The 15,571-nt window shown below is 35.6% G+C and overlaps 1 protein-coding gene across 4 annotated transcripts in view; it reads right to left on the reverse strand.

Moving 5' to 3' along the window:
• Positions 1-4,670: 4,670 nt before the first annotated feature.
• The window catches only part of LOC131070317 (uncharacterized), a 182,963-nt gene continuing 172,062 nt past the window's right edge, over positions 4,671-15,571 (reverse strand). For 3 of the 4 annotated variants that reach the window (XM_058005824.2, XM_058005825.2, XM_058005823.2), the window contains 3 exons: positions 5,562-5,650; positions 5,372-5,422; positions 4,671-5,255 (listed from right to left, as the gene is read on the reverse strand). In XM_058005824.2, the coding sequence (XP_057861807.1) occupies positions 5,205-5,255; positions 5,372-5,422; positions 5,562-5,650 (191 nt within the window). In that variant the 3' untranslated portion in view covers positions 4,671-5,204. The remainder of the gene's footprint in view (positions 5,256-5,371; positions 5,423-5,561; positions 5,651-15,571) is intronic. The other variant, XM_058005826.2, reaches the window with a different exon arrangement.

Below are 15,571 nucleotides of genomic sequence, written 5' to 3' on the forward strand. Positions count from 1 at the left end.
TGCACAAAATATGATTAAAGGACTCGTAATTTTGTCAGATAGTCATATAACTCAATAGTTGGTATTCCCATGAATATGCATGTATTTAACAATTTGTGTGAACACACCAAGATAACTCAAGGTTTAAACTCATTATGATAGACACTATAGACATTTGTTCATTGTTTGTTTGAAACTTGACAAACTACGAAAAAGGGGTACACGAGATTGAGACTTTGACAAGTTTTCCATAGATCTTATTATATTAAATCAATGTTGATTTTCAATAATACAATTATGAATGTCTTTTAATGGTGGGTTTTCTCCTATAAGGGCTTCTCATGTATAAAAAATGTCGTGTTTAATCTTGTGACTACATGATGTTCCTCTACTGTCCTACGCGTATTTTAATTTGCTACATGTGGTTGACTATTACTTGAGCACATAATCTTATGAACTCATTATGCCAACATGTCAATCCTTTGTAACAAGGGTGAAAATCCCTAACAATGACAATAATGGTTGTTGCCATAAAAAGTACCTATTTGTAGTGTATGTAAAACCATGCACTAACACATAAAAATAAGTTATTATTTGCATCAATGGATTCTATCATGTTGGAATCCCTACGAATAACACAATGGGCATCATGTAGCATGTCTACAAAACAACTCCAAAATATCATTTGCTCAATGTATTAAGAGACACAAGTATTGATAATGCTAAAAGATTTGTCAAAGTTGAATGATGTCCAAACAACCATTTTCGCTTTACTAATACAAAAGAAGCAAAATTTGGAGAAAACAACATGAAAAAGTTGCGCCTTGGTTGACATATTGGTTTGATATGTGGCATACAACATCAAACCAATTTGGCATAACTTTTTCCTATAGTTAAACGTCACAATCTCAAATTCTTGAATGTTCAAAACATGCATTTCTTAGAAACTCTAAAAACTAGCTAGATCTCATGGGAGAACAAGGTTCATATTATCCTACAACTCGTTCAAGCAACATGCCTCTACTAAAAATGATTTAAACAATTATTTATTCTCATGTATTACTTCATTACCTTAAAACATGTGTGATTGAATTTTTTGCTCAAGGAGTACTAGCAGTTAAGAGTTGTATTGAAACCTATAAACTATAAGAGTCAAGAGGAAAGGTTTAATGAATAACCACTCCCATTGTCTTAGAAGAATGAAGGGAGGCTTTCCCATTTCTTTTATTCAATTGAGCATTGTTCTTGCCATTCTCAATTGGCCAATCTTCTTAGTTGTCCTCACTAGACTTGCTTGCTTTAGTGGAATATATAATTGCTAGTGAGCATCAAGCATTAGACATGAATGTACAACATCTAATATTATGCTCCACAGATGGACAATGAAAGGAAACATCTTGGAAATTTGTATAGAATATTTTTCTAGAAGAGAGCATTTATTGCTTATTTCAATGTCCAAGCATTAATATCTTCAAAGAGGTCAACCTTAAAACAAACAAGCTTTTGTAGTCGTAAGAAATAAACTTGTTATGCTCATGGCAAGTAAACCTCTCTAAATGTTTGATAAGCCTATCAACAATATCCCATAAGTAATGTTAGACTAGGAAATCAATACAAACAAATTTAAGCTTGGCTTATTTAAAACTATAAAATGCCATGCCCAAAGAAAGAATACATGTGTTTTTTGAGAAAACAGGCACTTTTCTTAGCAATAACTAAAGAATGTTTATGATGTTTTTAGCTAGGCCCATCCGGTGGGTTCATTTTGGCTTTTTGAAGTGATCAGGCACTTTTTTATGCTTTTCTGTTCTCTTGGCTTGTAAAAGGTTTGGGTACCTTTCAAATACCTGTTTTTACTTAATCAAAACTAAAGAATGTTTATGGGTGGAAAACCTAAAAATGATAAAACCCTTGATCATCTATTAAGCAAGCTCACACTTGACTCTGTGTGGCTCCCAAGTAGGTTAGATCTAGTTCTTGAGAGTGCCTCAAGAAAATTTTGCTAGCAAAATATCCTATCAGAGTAAAAAGATTCAAGCCACTTACATGTAGGCTCAAATTTAGAAATTTTTGAAACTTCATTGCCTTGACATTAAAAATTCTACACAAGCTTACAAGGTTTATTCTATGCTCCCCAAGTTTCCAAGACAAGAATGATAGGTGACCAAGGGATGTGTTTCTGGTGCGGGGGCACTTTTTGGTCATTTTTTAGGGGATGACTATTAAAAAAAAAAGGAAATTTATATAATATACGAAAATTTCAAATATTTAAATGATAACATTGATATAGCATTCTTCATAGACATTATAGGATGTTTGTGACCATGGGTAATTGAATAGGAATTTTGATGCTCTTTATATATACATGAGTATGAGTTAATAAGGACATTATATACTCAAGTAGGGATTTAATATTAAAATTTTCCCAAAGCCTTCGAGATTGCATGTTTTTTTGTCAAACTCATTACCAAAGAGGGATGGTTAAGTAAAATAATAATTGATTACGTTCTAGTTTAACCTTAGATGGGATTGTCTATGCAAATACATTTTGGCATCATGAAAATGGAATTTCCTACCAACTATGACTCATATTCAACAATCTAGTGACAATAGCATGACAACTTTTTCTATAATAATCCTTGTATAATAAACAAGTTCTCCAATGTATAAAACAAGACAATCCTTGATTGCGATTTTGATTTACAATAGGGGATATGTATTTTGTAGATTTTGTGATTACGATTCATCAATGATCTATTACTTGGTTAGACTTATAGTTTGATGGGAGTTTGGGGGCAATGCCACTAATGGGTTCAAGGGGTAGTGCCACTCAGAAGGGTTTGGGGGCAGCACTTCCATCGAGGTTGAGGGGTAGTGCTCCAAACAGAATCCAAATTAACACCTTCAAAACCACATAGACCTTCATGGAAAACACCTTTCATATTTTATAGATCCTAGAGGACGTGTCATAAAACAAACAAGCATTGAAAGGTTATAAGTTTTTTTTGAAATCGTCCTTAAGGTTTTTTTTAAGGTCTCCTAGTTGTCCCCTAATGCACCCTGCAATTTTTTCAAAGTCCCTAGGATGTTTCCAAAATTTGGCACTGAAAGGAGATGATGAGGGGAAGTTTCTTAGCAACCCCAATTCTCCAAAACGTCCCCTAGAGGGGATGGGGGTAAAAAGACAAGGGATGCATCCTCAAGGAGTGTTGGGTTTATTTGAGGCCACGGTTGCTAACAACTCCACCAATAACAACTACATTTATAGATTTTTGTGAAAGGAGACAACCCTTAGAAAGACAAACATATTTAAAAAATCGCATATGTTAGAGATCTATGATGCTATAACATGTTAAAAATTTGGAGATTTCCTAGTACTTACATTGAAGTTGTTTTGTTTCTCTAATTAAAATATCATTTGTTTTGTTTCGCAACAATGTTGTATGTAGTATGCATTGCTCTCTTCCTCAAAAGCCTATCTTGATTAGTGGGATTCACAGTCTGTACAAAAATAAAATCCTATTAGGAGAACTTAAGCTTCTATGTACAACATTTCAATCATGATAATATACTTCTAGTACTATCTTATTACAAGGTAGGTGATTATGTTTCTACCAATTACATCTCATTACAAGGTTATTTTACGCTTCTATTGTCACTATCAATAAAGCAATATAACATTGATTCTTATAGAAATAGTAAATTATAATTTAACATGTAGCTCATGTAAAATTCAACTACATGCTAAGTGACCATGACAAATCATTGTACAACCCTTGTATGTAGAACCATCAATAAACAAATGATATGCATAGATGTAAAATAGTTGTCATGTCATAATTCCATTTGCATTGGCAATGGGTTCACAAGGTTACATATGATCAGATTATTGCAATAATCAGCTGGTCGATACCATCCCTACTTTCACATGTGAATCAAATCATCCTATCAATGTTTTCCATCCACATATCAGTTGACTATAATATGTGAGTTAGACCTAAACATATTTGGAGACCATGTATATCATTGAAGACATTTTTACTTTCTCATGCCAGGATGTGTTCATTCTCGGATTGAATTTTGGATTTTGTATATATATTCTCAAAGATAGTTCATTTATTTGTGTGAGAAATGTCTTGTTTATGTTAAAATTGTTTTACGGTAAATATTTTGTAGCTATATTGCTTCACACAGGATCATCAGACCTCTGACTAATTAGCTAGGGAAAGAATACTTTACCAGCATACCCTCACAGGGCTATGTTTTATTGTGAGGCACAAAGTGTTAAAAAGAGTGTAATGACAACATAAGGTACAACTATAAGAACAATCATGTTTAGGAGATCACAAATGACAAGGTTTGTTCATGCGTCTTCATTACCCACAACTTGCAAAGAGGGGTCCCTAACATGAAACTCGTATCTTTAAATTGCATTGTTATATCAACTTTCACAAGCATGTCATTTGAAACTTTTTCATATGTACACAATCTAGGTCTTCTAAAATATAACATGGCAATAAAGCTGTTAAATGCTGTCATTGAATAAAAGGTTTGTGGCAATGCTAGTAAAAAATGAGCATTTTCAAGCTCCAACATTATAGTATAAATGAGCATTTAATGAAGCAGATAACAATCAACAGAGTGGTTCCCAAAGATAAATGCAAAGGTAAAAAATCTTTAAAAGACCACAATTAATTTAGTGAATTTCTATAATTATAACCAGAATTCTAGATTAATTCTTTATATGTTGAGGGTTTCTTAAACATAATTAGAGTTCACTATAGCATGCGAGAATACATTTCTTCACAAGGATTCTGAGCCTCCATGATAATTCAACAGAATAAACATACCAAAATATTAAGGCTTATATTAACAGAATCATGCCTATAAACATCGGGAAATCCACCCAAAAGATTTAGTTTAGATGACATAGATTTGAAGCAATGGCCTGACAATGTAGACAGCTACAAAGCCAGACAAAAAAAGGCACATGCTATTTATGTTCAGAAGATACAGCTTGGTGTGGGGATTTTTTAGGCTGGAACATATTCAATCCCACTTCAACCCAGAAGAAGACAAGGACATGAACTAAAGAAATAATTACATTACTCCCTATGATCCTGTTATGCTGTGATCATTAGCATATGATAGGGTAATTGAAGTGGATAGATAAAAAATTATCAACTTCCTCTAAAGACTCTGGGTAAGTCAACTACCTACCACCATCAAACTTGGGTTACAAGTGATTGCTCCTCTGGATTGATAATAGATGAAATCTACACAGAATGATATGTACAAATGTTACACCCATTAAATATGAATTCAAAAGTAAACTTTTCATTATTTCATTATTTCATTATAATTAAGATGCCTGAACATGCAGATGGCATACCTTTTCTGTGAACTCTCTAAAAAGTGGCCCTTCCATGGCCTTATCAAGTTCCTGAAAAGAGAAAAAATTTGAAAGTCTCAGTATGCCTTTGTGAGTGCATCTGGCATGAAATCCTGCCCCTCGCATTGAGGTAAGTGTTAAACATACAAAATGATGCATGCATATGTAAGAGAAATATAAGAAAAATGACCTCCTCAGCATTTATGGAGGAATCAATTTTTAATATGATTTTTTGGAGTTCCTCATCCTTCAAAAGGTTTCGAATTTCACTCGATTCTGCTGCAATACATTATGACATCATTGAATATTAGAAAATTTGCACCATTTTCAAAGGCTGCCTCTGTCAGAAAATACATATCCAATAGGCAACAAGACCGTGGACATAAATGATAAAGGTAGTTAAGTACAAGCGTAGAAGTCTCAGGAAGTCTTATTGTAAAAGATCAAGATTGTAAATTAAAGCTGTGACCATCCAAATGCACGAGAAACTCCTGACTAATTGAACAGACAACAAATAATGTCAAAATAACAAAAAATCAAATAAAGGAATAATTACCTTATTACTAGACTTTTAAGTGAAGCAGATCCAAAGTTGCTTCAAGTTGTATCCCAAGAAATATGTCGGGAAAACATATAATCTTTAATGTTTAAAAAAAACGTTTCAAGAACCCAAATAACTAAATAATTATATATATAAAATAAATGTTTCACTGACAATGCCTAGCAACCGAATTCAATCAATGGTAGGTATTAATAGTCTATGTAACTAGAGATAAATATTTCAAAAAAGCAATGAAAATAATGGTTGATAAATTAAAATTATTATGAGATGTTAGCAAAGAAATCTACATAACTACTAGTGAGGTCATGGAAGACAGCGAAAAAAGAAAAGAGTATATGAGAAAGGACAGGAAGTCTATTTACATAGTTAAAGAATGATTAGAATTCATTGAAAGGGCTTACATTTATCTGAGGAAAAACTTATGATTCATAGATGTGTAATGTCCCGCCCTAGGTGGAACTGCTGAGAACGTTCTGTAGCAAGCTGCTGGTTAATTTTTTATTTAATAAACTATCTTTTCCCGTGTTTTTGGTGGTCTTTCAGAACTAGACAGAAGTTGGAGAAGATGTGTTTTGATTTGTGTTTGTAGTTTTTGAAGTGAAATAACAGTTATATTCTTTTTGCAATTAATGAACCAAACTGAAACTAACTTGGGAATTACAGTCAAGCTTGTTATTTCAATCAGATTTCCACTGTAAACAAATACACTAGTTTCTCATGATAATGGTGCTATTACAAACAAGCAATGTCTTCCAAACCACTTTCTAACATACCCGGTGGCTCCTTTGCATAAGAGTAGTTAATGATTTGATCTTTGGGCAAGCAAACAACCAGGGTGCTCACTCAGAAAATGATTCACAGTGACTTAGAAATCTGCTCTTCCCTTCTCCAAACTGCTGTCATATGAAGGTCTGATGTAGGCGCTCATATTGGAAGTTATATGCAATGATTAACCCTTGAGTTTGGGGATGTTTAGGGACTCCACATCCTACAGCTGGTACGATCTATTATGGGTCTGATTTATGTATATTAAATCCCTTTTGTCTGCTGCAACCTTTGTAGACTGAACTAGTGTATTGGAGGTGTGATTCTCCTGATGGACAGCTACCTAGAACGAAGTTTGGGGCTGGAATGACCTTCAAATGAGCTGCAAAGGGGGTCAGTCTGGCAAGCAACCACCTCACTACAGCCACTACTAGAAGACTCCTAAATCTGGTCCAAAACCCCTTCCAAAAATTGATGCAAATAACTTCAAACTGTTGGAAATGGAATTTCATACAAACCCCAATTGAAAATGCATCAAAAGACTAAACAAGAAGGCCAAATAGGGGGTGGCTAAACAAGAAAGCTCCTCTTTCAGATTTCTATCAGCAAATACCTCTTCCAAAACTGGTTTCTTTGTAACCCAACTGAGAACCCTGAAGTAGAATCTCCTTGCACACTCTTGGCTTGTCTCTCACAGCTACAAGTGTGAATTACATCTTATTAAAAAATGCTTATTCAGAGGAATTAAATTTGTAAATTGTACATCTTCTAAAAAATTGCTCGAAATATTTTATATGCTTGACAAAAAACTAGAAAAACAACTAACCTACATATCTGAAATCTCAAAAAGGCATTGTTTGATTCCCCTAAAAAATCCTTCCACTTTGTTCAACAATGCTGAAATGCTAGTGTGCTTATTGAACTTGGGTGGCTAGGGCTTATGAAGGCAGAAATTTGTGTTTCTTCAGCATTCTTTTTGCATTTTTAGAGTGTTTTCTACATGTCCATGTGATATCCCTGTGCACCACTTGTTTCTAGTATGATTTTGCAAAGTACTCATCACTTAACTCACTAAAACTTGCCTGCAGGCTACGACCCACCATGAAATTTTAGCTAGTTTGCCTTGAAAAGACACAATGGAGTTAAAACTCATGAGTACTCTGATGTAGAGGCTTACGTTCATGATTCAACTTGGAAACATTTCAATGCCCTTCACCAAACTCAACACAAGGCTTGTATCATAGATCTTTTGGCATCCCAACATCTCAAATACATAAGGACTCATCAAGAATCGGGTCCTAAATAACAACCATATCATACTTCACAAACTCAAAACTCCCCTTCATAATGACTCCTTGCCTTATGGATACACATGGCAATTATGGTTTCTACTGTTCACTAGACCCTAGTAAATTCAAAGACTTCCTGTAGCAATTCAATACAACATCATTGCACCCTTGATAACCTTCAAGAATCAGAGAACTATCAACCATCATATCTTATACAGATCCAAATACTAACACACCCTTAGCAACCCTCACAAACATTGATTCCACACACTTCCTGTTCTGGCAGCGATAGGAGCCTATACAGAAAAATGACAGTTTTCGGGAATGAGCCCATTTGACCCCTCAAAAGGCCTTACTAATTTTTCTGGTAAAAAGAAAGCTTTGTTGTAACATGATTAGCCTTCCTCTCAACCAAGTTTCAAATCCGTAATTGATCATACATAGTTGTACTAACACGTTTTCTAACTGCAAATTCTGGAAAATATTTTATGAACAGGCTGCTTTCACAAAAATGATCATAACTTACTCATTTCTTCATGAAAATCGATGAAACTTGAAGAAAATTAAAGTTAGTTCATGTAGCCAAGAAATACAAGTGGTTTCATACCAATACCAGGTCGTATATGTCCATACAACTTGCTGAAATGTGACTGTTCCTGCCTTTACCAGTCTAATTTTCACTATGAACCGTAACAAACAGTCTTTAATAACTTTCTCAAAATTGATCATGAAGCCAATCGCTCCGGTCAAATCTTAGATTACCTAGTTACGAAACTTTTCTCCAATTTATAGCCAAATCCAGCGGTTAAATCAAAACTTATGAGGACTTTGCCAAAATGGGTAACCCTTGGTAGGGTTCCAGGCAGTTTTTAGAAAAACCATTGTAATTCTCACAAAACTTCATGGAATTGACTGCAAAAGGATTCATTGGAAAGCATATTCATTAAACTATCATTCAAAAACGCTTACATGGTAAGATTACATAAAAATTGAGCCTTCATAGCCCTGTGACTGTTACACACCACTCAAAACTATTGGACAGTTTGAGGGTTTGATGAATACACCTTGATAAAACCCCTCCAAACTGCTCTCTCCTCTTGATCTCGACCAAACAAGGTTTTATAAACCTTTTTCAACCTTCTACAACTGCCTAACCACCTTTGGAACTGATGGATCTCATTCTTGCATCATTTTGCACTTTTTTGCAATGTTGCTATGTTGCAACTTTTGCAATTTTTACAATTTTTGACAAATTACTACTAAACTTGACCCTAGCATTCATGGACACCCCTAACATGTTATAACGGATTAAATTTGACCAATTACAACATTTCAAACCTTTTTTGGATGTTCTTCACCCTTTGACCACAATTGACCCTATCACCCTATCAGGACCTTTTAGATCTCTTGGAACAAATTGGCTCATCAAGCCTTACAAAGTGAATTATTTGGCTACCAATGGTCCTTAAGACCTTACAAATCATTAATAAAACATTACAGAGAAAGACAAATTCAATTTGACCTCATGATACATCTCCATGGCTAGGTGCTCCTGCACCATACTCAGTGAAAACTAATGCTCTCAAGTTCTCAACTAAGATTGTGCAAGATTAGGTGCATGCAACATTGAAAATGAAACCCATGCCATAGGGAAATTTCGTTTGAAAGTAAACTTATTGTTACATCTCAAAACTTAGCAGCCAACAATATTTGGCATCCTTCTTGTTTCCCTTGTGATAGAACTGGCTACAAACAAAAAAATTCCTTCTAAACTACCCCCAAGAAAATCTAGATGGAAAAGAGGTTTGCCTCTACTTTAGATGGATATTCACACTTCACCAAAAAAGAAAGAAGACTTGGCACCAATAGATGTGATGATACAAGGTCTTGTCTTGACAGCTAGTCCCAGGTTTTAATCCCACAAGTCCAATCATAGGGTATGATCAAAAAACAAATACCATAGATAAAGAATATCCTTGGTATTCTTTAGAAGAATCTACAAAGCTCAACAAAACAATCTCATCTCACCATCAGTTAGAATGCTCAAGGTTCTGGGTATAGTTGGGATTACAGTGACGGTAACATCTGGTGTCCTAAACAAATGTCAATTCTCTCAGTTATGTTTCTATATTGAGTGATGAAATTTTTTTCGTAAGTAATGAATATGTAAATTGTGTAACCTATGAGATTCTAAGAGGGTTGATCAGTTAACTAATCGCATGACCTATGGGATTCTATGAGGGGTTGTTCTAAATACAAATTTAAAATCATGAGACAATATATTTGGAAACAACATGATTTATTGATGACAAAGATAAAGGCAGTTCTCAAGAATGTGAAACCTAATAGCAGACTCAGAGAGTTTTGAAATGTTCAATTCTAAGCAATTGGTTTCCAACTATCTTTTGTCAACCTCTCCATTGAATGGAAAATTGGAAATCTTACTTGCTATCCCTAGTTTTGTACCCAATCTGGTTATTTCAAATGTCAAACTTTCTCGTCTCTTTCCTGTTGTGACCTTTTCACACATCGCCCCATTGCAAATGGGGACCCCCACTTTTCACTTTTTTAGAGTTTTAAATTTTGAAGAGGATCGAACATGTAGAATGTTAAATTGTCTAGGTGATCCAAATTTTGTCTAAGTCTGGATTTTTGAGCATGAATGAGTTTAAAATATGTCTAAGTCGGTGATATTTTAGTGTGTGAGCATCAAGAGGTCCTTTAGGAGTTGTTTTTCTGCTCCTAGAAGGTTAGTCAAGTCAAAATTGCACTTTATCCCGATGAAACCCTAGCTTTCTCACTCAAATTTAGTTAAAGTGGTGAAATTCTTGACGCGTAATGATGAAATTTGATATATCCACATGTTTTTGAGTGTGGAAATCACTATATTTCCAATGGAAAACATTAAATTGAGGTCTAGAGGTCAAAATTCCCAATGGAGGGCGTTTTTCCCCAAATTTTTGAGCAAATTTCCAAAGGACCCTGATTTTCCCCATTCAAATTCCTGATGAGGGGCATTTTTCCCCAACTATCCTAACTTTTATCCTGATGGACCACGTTTTTCCACTAGGAGGCCCAAATTTTGTCAAAGTGTTGGAAATTTTCCGGATGAGGGTCGAATTTCCCCAGGAAAGAAGTATGAACTTTAATGCAGATGAAATTGATTGTCTTGATGGGGGTCGTTTTTCCCCAAGTCAATTTGTAAGAAAATTTAATGGAAATAAGTGCAAAAATTTATCCTAATGGGGATCGAATTTCCCCAAAGTGTTGTTAAGTGGCGAAACAAACATGAATATTTATTCTAATAGGCCACATTTTTCGCCAGGATGGATTTTTGAGCAAAATCCATCCTGATGGATTTTATCTCATGAATTTTATCCTAATGGGGGTTGACTTTCCCCAAATGCATTTTGTGATGAGTTATTGAGGATTTTAATGTGGAATTTTATCCAGAAAGGGCGTTTTTCCCCAATTGGCCCAAATTTGATGAAAGTGAATTAAATTTAATGCAAATGTGGTTGAATTTAATTGTTTTTGCCTTGACAACAATTATTTAAGGATCAATAACAATTATTTAATGATTAAAATATTTTTCCAAGGCAAATCAATTTTCCCCAAGCAAGTATCAAGAGGCAAGTTTTTATCCCACTTTGCTTGTGTGGTGAACTTTCAAGGTAAAAACTAGTTTAAATATGCCCAGCCCAGCATTAAAAAATTATTATACGTGCTGATTATGACAGTCAAGTGGCAGATTGGAGGCAAGTTGGAGGTTCCAGCTGGGCGATTTTTGCCCAAGTGTCATTTAGACACCATTGTTGAGGTGGAGTTGCAGATTTGAGGAGTTTGTTTGCCCAATCAGACCTAGGCGTTGCCATGAGAGGAGCTACAGCGAGTTTTGGTGGCTGATTAAGCCACATTTTCTGCGAACTTGGGGTGGCGCCATGATTGGGGAGACCATGATTTTGCTTGGTGGCTGATTACTTCACTTTGTAGGGTGATTTTATTGCTATTGCTGGGCGCCATTGATGACCAAAGGCTGCGATCACACTCAAATCTGAGTTGGACTCCATGGTTGGGCGCTGTTGTGGGTGACTCTAGTCACCATTATTGCTGGTCATTGACTGAAGCATGCATTTTCGGGCCTGATTTTACATTTCCAACCTTAGGCAATTTTGTTTGGAGCCATTTTAGGGAAGGTTTGAAGGTATTTTCTGAGTACACCATTGCCGGTGTAGGTCTGAAACTCCATTTGCACGTTGTCTTCATACTGATTTGTCATTTCCAGCTATCTCCATGCTTGGGCAATTTCATTTGTGCATCAATTTTAGTTAGTTTGGGGGCATTTGGTGAAGATTCCATTGTTGGTATAAGTCTGAAACACCATTTCCAGAATTGTCTTCAGACTTATTCATTTTTACCAGCCACTTGATAGTGCCCAGGCGTGACCATTTTGGAGCTTGGAAAGGCAAAACAACTCAAGTATGGAGGTGTGCCATGGCTGTGACCACTTCCAGCCATTAATATCAATCATTTTCTGAGCATTTTCAAACCTTTGGAGGGCATATTCAGACTTTGTCCTCAGAAAACCAGACTTTGTTGAAACTTTGACAGTTGAAATTTGTAATTTTCGGAGTGTTTTCAGACCTCCAAACTCAGAATTCAGACCTAAGACATGTTGGGGCAGCCAAAATCATCCATTTTCAAAGTGTCTTCAGACTTTTGGAAGCCATTTTCAGACTTTCCGAGGGTGTATTCAGACTTTGACATTAGAATATCAGACTTCAGTACACCATTTTCTGAGTATTTTTCAGACATTGAAGGATGTATTCAGACTCAGTCCTCATAAAATCAGACTTTATTACATCTTTGATATAAAAAATCAGTCACTTTCTAAGTGTATTCGGACTTCCAAGTGACATTTTCAGACCTGGGTATACTTTTTTAAGTTTCAAAACAGTCATTTTCTAAGTATACCGGGGTGTCTTCAGACTTGGTACTCAGAAAATCAAATCTGAGACAACTTTCCAGCACCTAAATCAACCATTTTCAGGGGTTTCCTCAGACTTTATATTCAGAAATCAGACCTAAGATTGCATCAAACATGCCATTTTCTAAGTTTACAGGGGTGTCTTCAAACTTATTTATTGCAATCAAACTTATTCCAAGTCTGAAAACCAAGTTTTCTAAAGACAAATTTTCCAAATTTTGATCAAATCTCTTGTATTTTCCATTATTTGTGTTACCTAATATTGAATTTCTGATTTTCATGAGCTTAGAGGTCTAAAAACTATTTGAAATCAGAACCATAATTCTGGGAAATTATTTGTGCAGACAGAATGAGGAACAATAAAGTATCCTGATGGAGTTCAAATTTCCACTCCATCAAATGGTGATAAAATCAAACAAAGTTTTCAAGTACAATGAGTCCCAATGGGGGTCGGATTTCCACTTGAGGGTAGAATTACAAAGGGGCAAATCAATTCAAATGAAGATCAATAACAAAGTTGTCCAGATAGGCATTAAATTTCCACCAAGTGAAGGAACGGATAAAGATAATGCGGATATTTCAAGGGTAGTGAGTCCCGATGGGAATCAATTTTCCACCAAGGTTGAAACAAGGTTTACCCCATAGGTGTTTGATTCAATGTTTTTTCGTTTTGCAGGTCAGCTATGAGGAAGGAAGCACAACAATCAAGGCTTGAGGCGAATGAAGTTGTGGCTTGCAAGGATACCAAGGTCTCAACACTGCAAGGCAGCGAATGATGATGGATCAACTTGTTGACGTGTATTTTGTACACTATCAAACACAGAATAAAATACCTAAAGGTACCTTATCCTCTCTTGAATAAAGCCTCTGATTGCTGAAGATGTCGCGAAAAAGGATCAATCAGGATGACTCCAAGGTACTTTGATGTAGGGTCTCTACGTGTGGATAAGCTCTTTGTGGTATGATGTGATTTGCTGGAATCACAAGGGGACTTACATTTGATGATTGAACGTCTGATCTGCTTTGAATATTGCTGGAACACAGGCTCTTGCTAGCTTTGATTTAAAAAAAGGAAAAAAGATGAGGACAAGGAAAGGATCTAATCCTAACATTAAGAATGTAGGAGCAATGATTGATCTTTGATGAAATTCTAACTAAGTCTTGTTTTGACATCACAGGAACATCTCCACAAGGTTAGTGCGATCTTCGAAGGAAAGCTTTATGATGTTCAAATCATCACTGCAGGCATAGACACCATCAGGTTGATGCATATCAATGAAGAAGCGACAACCGAAATTAAGCTTAAGCTGAATGATTCCAGTTGACTACACAAGGCAAGTCTGCAATCAACAAACTGCTAGTAGTATGGATATACGAATTCCACCATCAATCAAGCACATTTCTTCCACTCATCTAATAATATGAAATCAAACATGAGAAGTATAAAGACCATGCAAATTGTCGAATCGACCCATAAATTTCACCATTCCTTCAATGAAGTTACAAGTCTTTTACAACAACATCTTCGCAACAATCTTTGCCTTCTCTCTCTACTCTACTCTAATTGCTATTCTATCAACTAGCTAATCACCTTCTAACTACTCTCTATCTGTCTTCTGACTGCTTCCAACTATATTTTAACCCCTTTACAAAATGAAATGCCAGGGCTTATATAGTGCCCTCAATACAATTCGATGGCTTAGATCAATTCGAGATCAATGGCCAAGATTCAACAATGAAAACCCTAATTAGGGTTTGTTACAACCATTACATAACATTTAATGCTTGACCAATGATAAAATTGTATTGCTTGGACACATGTCCTCTCTAGAAAATTCCACCAATGGATCGCTGGGGTAGGTACATGGGAGTTTGTGCCACCTTCCATGAGTTAGGTACATTGACTCTGGAAATGCTGAGGTGGACCACACTGACTGGAGAAGTGATGACTGGGATGCCACCTCGTCTGACACTTGTAACTTGGTAGATATTCAACTTGATGTTGTTGAGAAGCTAGCTTTAATTAATTCATCTCGAACTATCTGCTTCTTCAACGAACCCTTGTTCTAACTTCTTGTGTCCTTGATGTGCAGGATGATTGATGTACCTCGCCTTGGAATACTGGATTGGAGAAGTCGCCCTTGATGACGTTAGTCCAAAGAAGGCCGTCCTTGTCGATGCTAGGCTGGAGGAGGTCGCCCTTGTCCTTGCTTGATCGTCCTTGATGAGAACCTGCCGACTTGTAGATCCTCCGGGCTTTGGAGTCGCCATCTTGATACCTACACAACATTTCAAAATTAGTAATATATCTTGAAATCTAAAAATTAAACTTTTAAAAGGAAGATTCAAGATTTTAATTAGGAAACTTGATGATAAATCTTGAGTTATCATTTCCTAATTAACCATGCAATACTTAGACTTTTCTAAAAAAAATGTCTAAAAAAAAAAAATCAAACCTTGAATAAGGGTGTCAAGATGATTTTGCCATACCTCCTCTTGAGAATTAAACTCTAAGAAATGATGTAAAAATAGATGAATTTTGCTAGGCAAAGTGCAGATCAAAGCTCTCCCTTGGATAAAATGCACCTCCTTTAGCT

The sequence above is a fragment of the Cryptomeria japonica genome, chromosome 1, assembly GCF_030272615.1.
Source record: "Cryptomeria japonica chromosome 1, Sugi_1.0, whole genome shotgun sequence".
Taxonomy (NCBI): Eukaryota; Viridiplantae; Streptophyta; class Pinopsida; order Cupressales; family Cupressaceae; genus Cryptomeria; species Cryptomeria japonica.